The sequence below is a fragment of the Pavona decussata genome, unplaced genomic scaffold (assembly GCF_977016875.1).
Source record: "Pavona decussata unplaced genomic scaffold, jaPavDecu1.1 SCAFFOLD_3, whole genome shotgun sequence".
NCBI lineage: Eukaryota > Metazoa > Cnidaria > Anthozoa > Scleractinia > Agariciidae > Pavona > Pavona decussata.
Genome location: NW_028145427.1, coordinates 458,884 through 475,000, shown reverse-complemented (window position 1 = coordinate 475,000; position 16,117 = coordinate 458,884). Strand labels below are relative to the sequence as shown.

At 37.1% G+C, this 16,117-nt stretch overlaps 1 protein-coding gene, 2 long non-coding RNA genes and 1 pseudogene across 7 annotated transcripts in view; 3 read left to right on the top strand and 1 right to left on the bottom strand.

Annotated features, from left to right (window-relative positions):
- Positions 1–3,006, bottom strand: part of LOC146489750 (uncharacterized) — a 3,062-nt pseudogene extending 56 nt beyond the window's left edge. The window contains exons 1-3 of the transcript XR_014858967.1: positions 2,870–3,006; positions 1,635–1,662; positions 1–1,059 (exon numbers count right to left, since the gene is read on the bottom strand). The exon at positions 1–1,059 is cut by the window's left edge and continues 56 nt beyond it. The product of XR_014858967.1 is annotated as an uncharacterized LOC146489750 (transcript). The remainder of the gene's footprint in view (positions 1,060–1,634; positions 1,663–2,869) is intronic.
- The window catches only part of LOC146489746 (collagen triple helix repeat-containing protein 1-like), a 43,296-nt gene that overhangs the window by 11,170 nt on the left and 16,009 nt on the right, over positions 1–16,117 (top strand). Inside the window, exons 1-3 of one of the 4 annotated variants that reach the window (XM_085095483.1) lie at positions 5,814–5,919; positions 6,202–6,528; positions 6,905–7,430. The exons of 1 other annotated variant lie outside the window; for it this stretch is intronic. In XM_085095483.1, the coding sequence (XP_084951609.1) occupies positions 5,836–5,919; positions 6,202–6,528; positions 6,905–7,261 (768 nt within the window). In that variant the 5' untranslated portion in view covers positions 5,814–5,835 and the 3' untranslated portion in view covers positions 7,262–7,430. Of the gene's footprint in view, positions 1–3,370; positions 3,467–5,813; positions 5,920–6,201; positions 6,529–6,904; positions 7,431–16,117 lie in introns of those variants that run through there. 2 more of the 4 variants (XM_085095414.1, XM_085095331.1) reach the window with 2 other exon arrangements.
- LOC146489749 (uncharacterized) lies at positions 2,583–3,251 on the top strand. The gene is made up of 2 exons (XR_014859670.1): positions 2,583–2,988; positions 3,036–3,251. It is a non-coding gene; the product is annotated as an uncharacterized LOC146489749 (long non-coding RNA).
- On the top strand, positions 10,878–13,346 carry LOC146489748 (uncharacterized). Its single transcript, XR_014859696.1, has 3 exons — positions 10,878–11,138; positions 11,494–12,267; positions 12,843–13,346. It is a non-coding gene; the product is annotated as an uncharacterized LOC146489748 (long non-coding RNA).

Here is a 16,117-nt window from a genome sequence, read left to right as displayed (position 1 = left end):
AATAGTTACTAGAGATTGGTTTGTTACAAGGGAAAATGCAGCAAAATATGTTAAATAGCAATTTTTTCAATGTCCACAAGTTTTCGCGTTTGCGTGTCAAAGCATACTTTAACTGTGTCTAGGTTTAAGACAGCCTCTGTGATTTCCTCCTCTGTTGTTTCATTTGCAATTAAGTGACAAATTGAAAACAAGTTTGGCACTGCTTCTTGATAAACCTGTAGCTGAAGCTTCTGCAGTGGTTGTTTGGAGTTTTGGATATGGATCTTGAGTGTCCACTTTACACTGCAGCTGGTTGCCTTTTGTGTTACTTTGCAGTTATCGCAGACTGCAATTTTTCCCTTGATTGTAACTTTTTTTGAACATGAACAACAACAGTTGTATTTGGTGACACTGCTTATTCCTAGTATTTCTCCAATGGTTTCTGTTGTTGTTGAGATGTCACTGACTTCAGGTAATGTTTGTTTGAAGGGTTCAGCGTCCTTGATGGTGTATAAATTATCTTGTTTTGGTGTGTTCAAGTATCTTTGATTCTGAGATACTTTCATTCTCAAGTTGTTGAAGAAATAGGTGGACTGTGGTGTGACGCTGTCAACATGCTCACCCCAGAAAATAACTTTTATGTAACCAGATGGATCAACTATATAGCCTTCCTGTTTTTTGACAGGAGAATCTAGGATGACTATAGTTTTGGTCGCACTTAGATGTGATATCTTTCCTTTTATTGACACTAGCTGTTGTGGTGCTACTTTTGACAAGGATGCAATTGATGTGACATCATCTTGTGCTTTGTATGGAAAATCAGCTGTTGTTGAAGTGATGGTTGTGTTCCTGTTTATTACTACATCACTTCGTCCATACTTATTGCTGATGTTAAAATTTGAAATTTTAACCGGTGATCTTTGTGCGGCCATTGCATCAAGAGTTTCCTCTTTTCAGTTGCAAAGCATACACTGCCAATGAGATCTTTCTCTGTCTGAAGGTGGCAGTTAAAGTAGCTTGTTGGTCCAGATTTTTTTACTGGTGAGACATTATGCACAAAGCAAGTTATGTCTTGTTTTTCTGTAGGAGGAGGTAAAAAGATATTTAGATTAATGTAATAAATTTGGCATGGATGGGATTACTGCATAAGGTAGCTTGTGTTATTTGAATAAAACATATGTGTAAATACTAGTCTCCTTGTTTCATGTACTGTAAATCCCCTATTAAGCCCCCAGGGGGCTTATTGTTTTAAGGCGCATGGGGGGGGGGGGGATAAATAGAAAGGAAGGGCTTAATAGAGGGGGAAGTGTTAAAATTTAGCAAAACAGGAGCAGTTCACCACTCATTAATTACTGTAATTAAGATTATTTTTAGTACAAATAACAGTGATATTTTGGCCAAAGTTCGCCACCAACATGCAAGAGGTGTGGGAAAAATAAATTGTATCATATAACTACATGAGAACATTAAAGGGTGACAAAAGTGATAGGAAACAGTGTACATCTAATACCTAGATGTTCAAAATCATATGTTTTATTAATGAGAGCATATAGAGCAGGTAAGGTTATAAAATGATTTTAAAACAAGAAGCATTAGTTTAATAGAAGAAAGGAACTTATAACCATAATATTTAAGTATGACCGGGAGATACATACCTGAAGCCATATTAGATCTCTGTCTTGTCTGTCGAAAAAAAAAAAAAATAAGGATGTATACAGATGTTAACTCATGACTAACAGCATTCTCAGGAGACATACCTCCATTTAATTTTGAATTATCATTATGAGTTTGAGGAAAGCTTTTTCCACCAGAATTCATTAAATCTGCCACACGGATATGCGTTTGTCTACAGTTACATGTAGAATAGTTATCTGTTGTTGTAAATTTTCTTTTCTGTATGTTCATGTAAAAAACAAATTTACTATAATAATGATCATTGGTATACCAGAATTTCCAGGTGTTGTAATTTCTACATAAATTAGTGATAAAAGAACTGTCTGGAAGATGTTGTCTTACAAAAGACTTGATTCTATTCCTAGACTTCGTATTACTTAGTGCCTTTAGAATTATTTTAACAGGAACGCGAGATGGTTCCCTGTCCCTTTTCCTCTGACAATTCACTCTTTTCTTACGAACTTCAACATTTTCAGAAATAGTTACACTATGATTTTCAATTTTCTCAGAAGAATAACTTGTCAAAGCCTTATCATGATCTTGTGAACTACAATCACCACTTATCAGCCCGGTAACCATTTGACTTTTGTCACTTTTCATTTGGCGCAATGGCCATCGAGCAGAATGACTCGGTTTATTTGCTTTGTGACCACAACGGGTCATTTGGCGCAATGGCCACCGAGTACAATGACTCGGTTTGTTTGGTTTGTATTTCAATCAGTACCCTTAACTTCTATGGTTTATCCAATAGTTCTAGGAAGCCTATAGTTAATAAGCCCCCGGCTTCTATATAGGCTTCCTAGCCTTTAACACATTTAATATTGTAAATAGTCAAGTATGAATATTGTAATAGTAAGAATATTGTGTGTCGTCTATAATGTATTTATGTTGTATTTTTTTGTTAATGGCAAATAAAAATTGAATATTTGTGACCGCTATGGGTCAAAGCACAATGGCTTGGTAGATTTGCTTTGAGACAACTTTGTGTCAGAGTTATCGGTTGATTTGCTTTGTTGTTCGGCAAATTCGAGGACATCAATTCAAAGCAGGAGAGCAGCGAAGGTCTTCGGTTTGTTGTAGTTCGGACAACGCCGACATCGGGCTTTCTACATGCTCTTGGAGTACTAAAAAGTTTCCTGGTAAGGCTTTGACAAGTTGAAGCGATGAACTTTTTAAGAAACATCGCATGAAGTTTGAGAAAAATAAATGAACTTACCGAATAATCCAAAGATATCCACGGAGGCGACACGGACGCAAAGATATTCACGGAGGCGACACGGACGCACGAGGAGCTTGCACTCGCACGAGGTATAGTTGCGTGCGCACTCGCACAAGGTATAGTTGCTTGCGCATAAAAATAGTTGTGTGCGCATGTCCACCAGGTGAGTCCGCAATTTCTTTGGCCGGCTATTGGGCTTAAAATTCGTGCGCGCGCTTAATAATTATTCAAAATGGCGCAGATTTTGAACATCGCCCGTCCAAGTAACCAAAAATCTCGAATCTTCACGCCTGGCATGCACAGGTATCCCATCGACCACAGGATCCCCAAAGATTACGAAGCGTTCTCCTAACGTCGAACGCAAAAACCTCTGAAAGAGCGTATGCAAATATACGGGCCCTATAAAGACCGCGCATAAACACACGGACTTTAATATGCAGTGTTTTCCTTTAGCCACTATACTGATTACGTTATGATATTCCATTTTTTCCCTTGCAGATGTTATCGCACTGGTTGTCTAAGTTCTTCATTTGAATGAAGGCAATTCACAGCCGGTGTATCCGCAGAATGGGGGCAAACTCGATGGAAAGAATGGTTAGCAATTCGAATGCAAAATATTTTGTAAACAATGCACCCTTCAAATTTTTTTTTCAGTCTTCATCTTTTATTGGATAAATCATATAAAGAGTATGAAAAATGCACAAGCGAAAGCTTTGTTATGAAATTACGCGTGTTCCAATCACGACGATTGCGGCAAACGTCGCACTAATCATGCGCCTATTTCAAGATTAATAGGTTCGACGAATTAAGAATTATACCAAATTAATAAACATGGCTGCTAAAAAGGAGAAATTAATATTATTTTGATTTACAAACCTGTTTTGACGAGAACATTGTTAGCAAAAGAGCCGAGAGTTTAGTAAACAAGAGAGAGAAGCAGACTTCATCAGCTGTACAGAGAAACTACAAGACTTATAGCGTGAATGCACTTACTTTTGGTTGTGTTAACATTTATGAAATCCCATTATAATGGCAAAGCTAACAAAAGCTGCGCTGTGTTTTTGTTTTAACTAAGCTTTTAGACTTCACTCACTGTAGACAATCCTAGTATTAAGCTGATTATGATAATTCAAAAATTCATTTTGTTGATTTTCTTGAGATAAAGCAGTGAAGCCCATCACACACAGAGGAATCTGTTATCACCTTCCGAACATCTTCCAACGAAACCAGGCTTTCTTCTAAATTTAAAAGTACAGTTAAGCACGTCCACTGGCTTGACATTTGCTGAATATTGCAACCAATACAACACGCGAAACGGAATACTCGTATATCATCACTGAAATTCATGAAGATATATGATTTTCAGTTTATGCGAGAAAACATTATTTATTTTACAAAAAAATAAGCTAAAGCAGTTTGGGCATCACTCAGCCAAACTAACCGACCATTTCAAAAATGCGTTCAAAACATATGATAGCAAGGTTTTCAATGTCCTGGCATATGGGCGATAGCATAAGCTGAAAACATTTATTGACATGCAGGCAGAAACAAAAAGTAACTTCAGAATATTATAAGTAAGAAAGGATACAGTTCAATTATTATGAAGCTATGGTGGCGAAGCTATTAAGCTAGCAAGTGTAAAGTTCAGGGCGTAAGCATAGAACCCCTCGTTGTTTCTGGTATTGCCTTTAAATCCCTATTTGACAAAGCCACATTAACGTTCGTCTTCCCTAGGCCTTCCACTGCATAAAGCATAGATTTTTGGTTTCCACCCAGACTAGCGATACTCAGGATCAAAGTGACTCAAAAGGTAAATTCAGGGCCAATGTTAGACCTTGCAGTGAAAAACGTTTGAAAATATCCGCTTGATAGCTAATTTAAATGTCGGATAAACGAGCTCACATACTTTCGCAGCAACCAATTATTTGGGGGCGTTCTCCTTTTATGAGTCAAAGTGATTTGTCAGTATACAGATGAGTCGAATTTTTAATGCTGAAAAGGAAATTTTATTCATTGAAACTCAGTTTATTTATCACAAAAATACTAATGAATCTGCAAGCAGCATCATACCTGACGAATCACTTCAGCTTAGCAACCATTTGACCTTCATCTCTTCTAAATTTATTGATAAAAACGCGGTAAAAAAAACGGGAATTGCGCTCACTTTTTTCTATGTTGTCCTAATTTTAGTTTTTACTAAGGTTGCCGGCAAATTAGGTTTAATAGTTTTCTGACAAAATTTGATTTCATTTAGCAACATTCTGTAATATTTTTAATGACGACTTCTATCTTGTTTGTGTTTCCAAGTTGCCGTAGTCGTAGTCGCCTCGCCACGTAATCGGTTTTAGTCAATTGAACCAGATTTATCCTGAACATTATTAAAATAAACAGGATGCCCTTGTAAAATGTACTAACCAATAAGAATGCTCGTCGTATTTTTTTATATTTATTAGGTAATCAACTTGTTTTAACGTGTGAGTTGTTGAGTCACTATGAGAAAGATGAGAAAGATAAATTGGCTACCTGTAGACAAGTGGGCATCATTTCGTTTCCAGAGGAGCAAGTGTAAGGTAGGAATAATCGATATATCTTACGAACGCGGACGAGGTTTAGTACAATTCCTTTCTGGGAATTAAGGTATCAACAAACCAAGATAAAGTAACTTTGTGTCTTTTATATTACAAAAATAGTACTTGCTGGATCTAAACTTACTACGTTTCACCACTTCTACATAAAATAAGAGGAATGCCTTTCTATGTTTCTACTAACACTAACTTAGTGCGTTTTATTTCAATCGCATTTATTTTTCTCAAAATAAATATGTTATGTTCAAAACCCAACTAACAGCTTAAGAACAAAAATTATTAATACATTATTTTATTTGAGCGTTATTAATCACTCACACATTTCTTTGCTTTTCAGTTTTCACAGGTCAATCAATGGCGCACTTTCTGCTGACCATCATGTTGCGTGTCGTTATTTTGCTGCTCGTAAATTTGTGCTCTGCGACGAGCAACAAAAACACTAGCAAACCACGTGACTACAGGGTGAGTTCATTATACTGAAATAGCAGCTTCCCAATTCTTTGATATGCAATGAAAGCCTAAAAGACATACCCAGAATAAAAAATGGTTTTGAAAAATTCTAAAATTTACTAAAATGCGAATAAGATAAAGTTGATGGGCTGGAGTGTGGAAATGAAAATCATGCAATTGCGCAAATTTAGTTTAGCAGCAAGAGAAAATTCAGCGCTGCAAACAAGTCGCGCGAAAACGATTAAAAACCACAAAATGTTCAAATGATAATTTAATTTTTTGTATCCAACTCAGTATCTTCCTTGTTCTCGTGGACAACCTGGAACAAATGGACTACCCGGTATGCATGGCATGCCGGGATCGCCTGGGGCACCTGGATGTGATGGACGTGACGGAGCAAAAGGAAGCCTGGGCAGCCCAGAAAAGACTGGACCCCAGAGACCACGTGGTATTGACGGAACGAAAGGAGCCAAGGGAGAACCTGGGATCCAGGGTCCCACCGGTCAAAAAGGACAGCGAGGGGACAAAGGTGACAGTGGAACTCCTCGGCTGTCTTCACACATGAACTGGAAGGAGTACACCTGGAAAAAAAGGGACGGCAGAAATTCAGGCGAGATATTTGTAAGTAAATTCTAAAACAATATCTTCCATGTATGTAATGATCATCACCATATACCATATTAGTATTCTCAGTAGAAGATCTTAGGATTGTTAGTTCGAATCTACGGAATTTGTCTCTACATTACTGTGTAAATGAGTACCGGTGACATACTGCTGGGGGTAACCCTGAACTAGCATCCCATCCAGGGGGAAGTAGCAATATTCCTAGTTGCTTCATGCTACAGAAACCGTGTTAATCTCCGGACTTGTGTGCCACTTAAGCTAGTTCAAGTGTGAATTTACCCTCCCTCCTTTTCTTAATTAAAATGAATCCACAGATAATCGCTTTTATGGTATCTAGCTTAGGTAATGTATGACTCTTGTGTTTATTATACAGCAATGTGAATTCATGAAGAAGTACACAGACACTGCCCTCCATGTCTATTTTTCCGGCGACCTCAGGGTTGGCGGCTGTGACAACTGCTGTAACCGCTGGTATTTCAAGTTCAATGGCGCCGAGTGCAGCTCCCCTGGGTCTATTGAGGGTGCAATCTTCATGCAGACTGGCAGGAACCACAATCTTCACCGTCACCGCCACATTGAAGGTCACTGTAATAACATTCAAAAGGGAAAGGTGCGAGTTGCATTCTGGGTTGGAAAGTGTGCCACTGGCCACAAGACTGCTGACGCTGACACAGGTTACTGCGAAATCTCCCGAATGTTCATTGAAGAGGTGCCAAAAGCTCAAAAGTAAAAGCGTGACTAGTGTTCAACTGGACTTATTTTGTGAGACGTTTTAGAGCATAGAACTGTAGAAAATAACAGGAAAGACGTGGAAAAGTATTGCACTGCCGATTAAGAAGTGATCATGCCAATAGGTGTGAAGAGCACTTTGTATTACTAAAGACCAATAAAGTCCAGTAACATTATTAAATGGCAGCCTTGTTCTTAAATACAACTCTTTCTTAGGATAACACGTCCGCTTGCTGAGGGTTAAGCCTAGTTCAGGTTTCAGAAAATTTCAGAGCCAAATCACAGCCGGTGGAGAAAATTTTTTGGAAAAAATTAATGGAAACAATTAGTTACATATAGCGGCCATTTAAAATTAGAACCCATGAAAGATTCCTACAGTACGTTGTGTGAAGAATACATTCCGAGCAATGCTCAGACTTGCCTTACATAAATCCTTTATTGACTAAAAGTCCTTCTAATTTCCAAAATTATGTCCTATCAGCAGCATTAAATCTAGAAAAAAACGGCCGACATATTCAGAGAATTCTGTTTGTACAGTTGTTCTGCAAACTCACTCAAGGGAAGCAATGATAATAAGGTCCACAGTCCGCTGATTCACAAACGTCAAAATATCTTTGGAGTGGTTTAGGGAAGGTTCTTTTTCGCACAGAAAGAGTATCAGGTGAGATTTTTGTTCATCGGCCTTCCCCTACTTTCTGGGTGTCTCAAACCCCTATGTAAAAGAAAAAAACTAACGTGGATCCCGAATAAAGATTAATTGACTTTCTTTCCGTTTTCTTTTCTTTTGTTTCCATCTTTTGTTGTTCGTTTTTTTCTTCTGCTTTTTTTTTCCCAATCGTAGAAATTGTTTTAATGTGAGCTTCTTTGTTTCTAATGTGACGCTTCTCTCTCCAACCCTTAAAGCCATTTTTTCTTTTCTTTTCTCTCTGTTTTTTTTTTTTTTGATTCCACCAGCCGTGAAACCACCTCTGAAAAATGGCCTCTTAATCTGCTATAAGATTATTTGTACGTTTTAGCTTCTGCCACTCCTAAGATGTTCATTTTTTATTTCAGTTTGAAGCAAGACCTAGGTCGGACCCAAGGCAGACAGTACACCTAGCCAAATATTGAAAGAGATGCCTTGGTTTCCCATAATTCAAAATTTTGTATAATTCTAAACTGAACATTCACCCACAACCCTTACCTGCTGATTTGCGGATCTGATCTGTATAAGTTCAATGAACGATGACAGGACAGGAGTCGCTCAAGTTACACACCTTTTGCTCTTGATCCATAAATAACTTAAGCCGGTGGTTTACAGTGCAGAGTAGCCTTAAAGAGCCCTAGTCGGCCACACCTTTGATTTTGTTTATATGCGAGAGTTTGGCTATTACATTTTATTCGGAGCATGTCGAAATGAACGAAATCACTGTGAAAATACTAAAGATAATGAAACATACTTCCAGGAACACAACTTACAGTAAAGCAATAAGATTTCGCTTCACCATGCAATATCAATAATTTCGATGGCATTGAAAACAGCGGAGGCTGACTAGGGTCCTTAAACTACATGATTAGAACTTGCTCAGAAAAAGTTATAAATACTTCACAGCGGTTCTCAATAACACGTCACCTACCGCCTTCAGCAGAATCGGATGAAGTTGCGTTTTGGTGGACTGGCGTTGATTAAACAGAAACCGTTGAAATTATTTTGAATTCCAATGATATTTTAATTTAACAAAATCAAGAAATTGATAATTTTATGCGCTGATTGGCTGTAAAACTTTATCAAAAGTGATTTTAATTAGAAGAGAGGGCATTGTTTAAAGGCATAGTCTCTTGTTAAAGGATACCGTATTTTTGATAATCAGCATTGCGTGCGAGTTACCAAATCATCGCGTTGGTTAAAAAATATCCAGGGAAAAAATACCCTTTCTTTTAGCTTGAACTGGCTTCCAAATTAATTTTGATGAAGCTTTATTTTCTCTTAGTTAGTAAAGTTGTCAATTTTATGTCTCTGTTGCCTTCAAAACCTGTCAGAATTCATAATATATATTCAAAGTATTTATCCCTGATTTTTCTCTGACCGTGGCAACCCTATCGAAGAAGCAGTGAAAACAAACACAGTTTGTCATTTTGCCAGGGTATGGGAATAAAATTAAGTGCTGAAAAACTGCTTAAGACAGCACTTTAAAATCCGTCCATCTGATAGGGACGGTTTGTAAGTTACTGGAACCAAAACTGCAGTGCTTTTAAAAAGTGTGTACGCTCACACTTTTTCACTTTCCAGGCGTGACTAATTGTTTAATATTGTGGGCCTTTTCAACCAACGGCAAAATGATGACCGGCTGAGAGCACGAGAGACGTTCAAATGGCTTTATGGCCTAAATGAGCTCCGTTCGGAATACGCCTGACCAATGTGTCTAATTGACAAAAACTAATATCCTAAGTCACATGGCCGAAAGCCGCAGCCAATGGACACATGACACATGCTGATACTGCAAGAAACAGGTGAAGAAACGTTCTTCCTAAAGCGGTCCCTAAAAGTAAAGTTACGAAGAAAGGAGAGATAATTTTTCTAGATAAAAGACGAGAATAGCTTTTCATTCAAAACTTTTTTTTTTGGAAATAATGGTGCGTCCCCTTGAAAAGGTACCACTGATTTCCTCTGAAGAAGTTATTGTTAATATTTTACAACGGGAAAGCCTGCTCTTAGAATATAATCACTTGCTGTAAGTATTTCAGTTATATGCATACTTATAGTCACTAGAAGGAATAAAATTGGTTTGTTTATAAGAAGAGTCATTTTCTTCTTCATAATTAATTATTCATTTTTCTTGAGGTGATTTAAATATCTACAGTAGTTAATCGGTGTTCTTTAAAATATCAATCAGTTGTCCTAATTAAATTTTGATGTTATATTTACTGGCAAATTTCGTGATTTGATTTCTTGTACAAGTGTTTGACTGACATTTTTCATAATTTGTAGTTTGTACTTTTCAGCAGTGTTGACAAAAGATGCTTCACTTTGAGGTTCACTTGAACCATGACTAGAACGCATTCTTTACTTCCGTGACTCAACCATTCCACTACCTTCTGAAGCTAAATAAGCTTGTTGTAAATAACTCATTTACTAAAATGTTCAATGTGAAGACAGTTATTGAGCTCATGTCTTTTCCTACTACCCGAGTTGCCTTCTTGTATTATGAGACAATTGAGCTTGGCACGCGTCTGACTCTTCCCTGGATCCGAAATCCTGTCTCCCTGCTACTCTGGAACCATCTTGGGATCCAACTATTCAACAGATCAAGGTAACCTACAGAATTACTCTGATTCTGAACTATATGTTATAACATAGCTGTAGCAAAGGGTAGGAAATCTCCAAAGCTAAAGCTCATTGCAAAGCAATCATCATTTTGCTGTCTTGTGTAAGAAAGCGGAGGATTCAAAGCGTTTACTTTTTATCGATTTTCAGCTTTTCAAGCTCACTAAGGAAAGAAGACATTTTCCTGAGAGGAAACACGTGGAAAGAAATTTATTTTGCAGCATGGAGACAGCACAGGGTGATACTTAAGGAGTCCACGTTACAGCTATCCAGCGTTCTTCCCTATGAAAAGGCCAGGTTATCAGCCAAAAATGGCGGCCAAAGTCAGTGAAAATCGAAGAGAAAGCCTTGTTTACGGCGACGATTTACAAGCAAATGTGGAGCTTTGGGCTCACTTTGGGCAGAGGCAGGATTCTAGAATTTGTACTTTTTGTCAAGTAAATTGAACAGACCTGCGAAAAGTTTATAGAAGCGGAGCCAGTTTTAGCCTTGGAAAGTATAAGTATCCAGCAATGATTTGCGAGGTGGGCACCACGGAACCGACACAGACAAAGTTTACAGGACGGAAGAGAAGGTAAGCTACTCGTCCCGTTTGAGAGGAAGTTATAGAGTTTCAGGAGCTGTTTTGTGACCTTTATAAATGCAGAGTTGGCAGATCGTGCAATACTTCAATTTACAAAAAAAAAAAATCACTGTTATGAATACTGCAGTAAATGTTCTTTCCATTGAGAGGTCGGGAAGTAGTCGGCAAACTATTTATTTCTGCAAAAAGAACTATTTCTGTTCTTGTAATTTGTATTTATTTGTATAAACGCAGCGCTTGTCGAATAATAGAATTTAGCAGCGAAACACGCAATGTTATCATCTAGTACACATGGGCTTGAGAGGCCACCAAGTCTTTACTGAGAACCTCCATATTTTTTCCACAGAAAAGTCGAAGAAAACCTGAGAAGACTCTGCTGGTTCGTAAGACTCGTCATGGTGGAAATATTGCTGCGCTGCTTTCCGATAGCACGCAACTACAGTCACTGTATTCGGCCCACATTATTATGGGCTATCGAACGAAAGAAGCGGATACTGAACAAAAAATCGACCGAAAAAGTCGCTTCTCAGTAAGCATCAACTGGAACAAGAGGCTGCTCAAATTCTCTGACTAGTATACTCCAAAGCATTAATAATTCACTGGGCAACAAAATTTCGAAATCACTGGTAATTAAGGCGTAACGGTTTCTTAAACATGCCGTTTATTTGGCAGTTTTGATAACTGGAACTCATTCCTCAATGTGAGACCCTTTGAGAGTTATGCGTTGTTACCAAAAGAGAACCTGCTACATCGTGCTATGATAAACATTACATTTTTACAAAGTTTGTTTAAGAAACCACATAGAAACGCAAATCAGGCTGTTCATTGGATACCGGGAATAAATGTCATCAAAAAAGTTTGCCACAAATGCCATCAATGAACAATTGAAAATAATGGATGCGCGATGAATATCAAACTGGTGGGAACACGAAACTGGAGTGATAAATAATCACTGAACTGAATCGTTATTTTCTGTGTTCAAAGAGTATAGCTCATCATCGAAATTATTACGGCATTTATTGGTTCAACAGTGTGTTACGACGTTTAGCATCGACATTGTTTTGATGGTCCAACATGAATTAGTGGAGAAAATTTAGAAGATATCATCATCAGTTTAGAGGTAAGTACACTTTTTCTCTTTCACCAAATGCTTCCTGAAATTCTAAAGTTAGAGGATATCAGATATACATTTTGGCGAACGAACAAAATTACAAAACAAATCAAGTGAGTTGAAAATATTTAGTCTACTTTATACGTTAATTTTTCCTGAAAAGAATAAGCGAATCCATCCTGAAGGCTCTATCTACCCGTTATAATTATTAAGAATTATGCCTGTTTTTGAAAATCTTTCAGTTCGTGACAAGAGATTCTTGATCGTGACTGATCGATTCGTAAGCTGCGTAAATGTATGCCAGATTAGCTTATATCGATTCAGTTATTGTTAAAGCGAGTTCAGTAGAAGTTCCGCGACATAGAACCATGGCTAGTTCTTGTGTTGTGCACTACTAAGTAGCGTACTGATATTTTTTTAATTGTATTCCAAATCTTCGTTGACCATTTCGACAGGAATATGCAACTCGTGACCACACAATGACATATGCAGGAGTAAACATAATTTATATACAACACTGTAAATCTGCATGGTTATTCTTTACCCATTACATGTTAACATTTCGTTTACTTTTCATTTTACAGATGCCATTACACTCATTGTTTCGTCCTTGATTTGGTTTAAAATGATTCAACATTTGTACCAACAGACCGCGAGAGAAACTGGTTGAAACAGGACATCAAGCCGGAAGTTACAATGGTCAGTAATTCGAGCACAAAATATATTGTAAACAATGTATCAATCTTCTTTTTCCATTCAACTATTGTATAAAGTATACAAAAAGACTGAGCAACTCATTGTGCGTCAGGGCAATAAATCTAACTTCAAGTGTGGTTTCAAGCGAAAACGCAATCTTTGTAAATGCCTGATCCAATCGAGAAGATTCGATCAGATATAAACTAAAAAAATAACATGAGAAAGTGCGTTATCCGTATCACGCCAGATTTACCTTTCGAAAGTCAGATGCCTGTCGAGTGAAAATATTTAGTCGACTTTATACGTTAATTTTTCATGACAAGTGTAAGCGGATCCATCTTGAAGGCTTTATCTACTGGCCTTAATTCTGAAGAATTATGCCGGGTGTTGGAAATTTTGTCGCAGTCAGTTTGGTTATAAAACATTATCGATCGCATTGTAATGTTGGTGTTTTCTTATTAAAACACAAATCATCAAATTCACGATACAGGGGAACTCAGCGTTTCATTCCGCTGGATATCTGTTTGAATCTACAGTTTACTTCGGCAAAATATCTGCTCAAACATTCGTAACACTGAAATAATTCCTTTCGTTATAAAAGGAGCAAATATGTTGTTGAAAATGTGAAGAAAAAATATCAGCGCAAACCAAACACACAGCTAATGTGAATTCAGGATGTAAAATTTCGTTCGCTAAAACTCTTTGCAACTTAAATTTCCACGAGCTAAAGCATCCAAAGAGATCAATCTGTATTAGCTTACACAGATATATCTGAGCGGCACAAAACGATCTGGGAACACAGGAAACAATGAAGTGCTGAATCGAGTGCCCCGACGGAAAGTGATCCACAGAATTTCGCGTAGATTTCTTGCACATTTTCTCGTACAAATCGTAGATAGACTAACAAGCAGAACAGAAAGGCGCCTTAACTAATTATCCAAAAATCTAAAGGAAGCATAATATTTCATGAAGAGTGCTGTTATTATAATTTATTTGGACTCTACAGTGATTTGTACATCTACTCAGATCAGTTACTGCTACCTTTCATTTTATTAAATATACTTTACACATTTGGAGCCACCGTGCTAATAAACCTTGCTATGTACTTTAGCTACACGAGAGTTAGTAAAATGTTCACTAATTTCAGCCCCAATGTTCCCAGTCTGTTCCTGTAAAAATGGTTTTCATAAAAGAGACTAAAATTTGAAGTTCTGAAAGAGCGAACACAAATATTATGACCCAAAAAAACAACCTCAAGTAAACACACATTTTTTTATATGTATCTTCTTCTTTTACCAGTATAATTACGTATTGACATTTCGTTTTCTTTTTCTTTTCCAGATTTTACCACACTGGTTGTCTAAGCTCTTCACCATTTGAATGAAGGCGATTCAAAGTGTGCATGAGCAGGATGTGGGCAAACTCGATGGAAAAAATGGTAAGTAATTAGAATACAATATATCAGTATATATATATTGTAAACAATGCACCCTTCTCATTTTGTTTCACTCTACATCCTATTTTGGATAAATCATATGTAGAGGATGAAACATAACAGGGTATCCTGGAATAAATTCAAACTTTATATTGGTGGGTTCCAGGCGAAAGCGAAACCTTTGATATGAAACGCGTGTTCCAATCGCGGCGATTCAGCTACTGTTAGGTCTCATGAGTCGTCTTTTGAAGACTTCAGTCGTATTTTAAGCATAATAATAGTCTCCTTCAGATCTTAATGCCGCATAAAAGGTGCAAGATTGACCTCCATTAAGGCTATTCCTACCTAGATTAACATTGCGAATTATGTCTGAACAATGTGTCTGAGTTTGATTGAACTATTGTCGCGATTGTTTTGTTACATATTAACGTGAAACAATTTTAGTCATCTTATGCATTTTTGCGCAAATCGCAGCTCGTAAAAGAACTGAAAGAAAGAGAAAAAGATAGAGAAAGAAAAATAGAGACTGGTAGGCTTATTAAAAATCTGAAGGCAAAATATATAATAACACGTGTTAAATTAAACTGGTTGGATTATGAAATTCAATAGATCTGAAGTATAATGTACAGTAAAAACCGGCGTGTAAGAACCTAATGGTTTAAGAACCTGCTGGCAGAAATTTGCCATTTTAATACCCAAAAATATAAGAACCTGTTTAGCCAAGCAAGATCAAGCAGGTTTTTATATGTGGGTAACAGTAAAATTGTGATAAACATTTTAACCAAGGAGTTGACTTAGAGATTGCAAATTTATATTGCAAGAAAATACCAAACTGCATGTAATTTAACAAATAAAAGTATTAATTTCGAAAACAAAAACGGGTTTATATAAAGTACAGTTGTGAATAAATACTGTATATTTAAGGACCAAATCCAAGTTTAGTTATTTTTCTGGTAATCAACAACTATATCTCCTTCGTAGAAATTAAGAACCTACTTACCCTAAATTGCCAATAACTACTCCAAATTACAGGAACCTGTTTTGCCAGACTTCAAAGAATGTAGGTTCTTACACTTGGGTTTTTACTGTATCTTAAGCCAAAAGAACATTAGAGTCCAATGGACGTACAAACCCAAATTTTTCAAAGATAATTTACTGCCTGTGGTTCATAGTCACAATTTATAAATGGGGAGGGACAATAAAATCGGTTGGGAGCGCACATTATTTTGATGTCAATAGCGAGAGGATATTAGACGGCTTTCGCATAATAAATCAGTTTTGATTTGGCAACAAATAAGTTTCACTTTTTGACGTAATTTTGAGCTGTTCTCCTTGGTATGTTGTCAGGCGTGTCAAAAATCATAGCCGGTCCATTCTGTTGAACTAATTGTTATTGAAACCTGTTCTGACGAGAACATTGTTAGCAAAAGAGCCAAGAGTTTAGTAAACAAGAGAGAGGAGCAGACGCCTTCTGCTGTACACAGAAACAAAAAGACTTACGGCGTGAGTCCACTTAATTTTGGTTGTATTTATAGTTAGGAACCAATTGTAATGCCAACCCTAACAGAAGCTGCTTTTTTCTTTTGTTTTATCTGAGCTTTAGGTCTTCACTCGCTGTAGACAACCTAAGCATAAAGCTAATTGCTGTAATTCAAAATATCGTCTAGTGATGATTCAAAAATTCATCGACCCGCGAAGGTCCTCGGTTTTAAAACATCAATTCAAAGA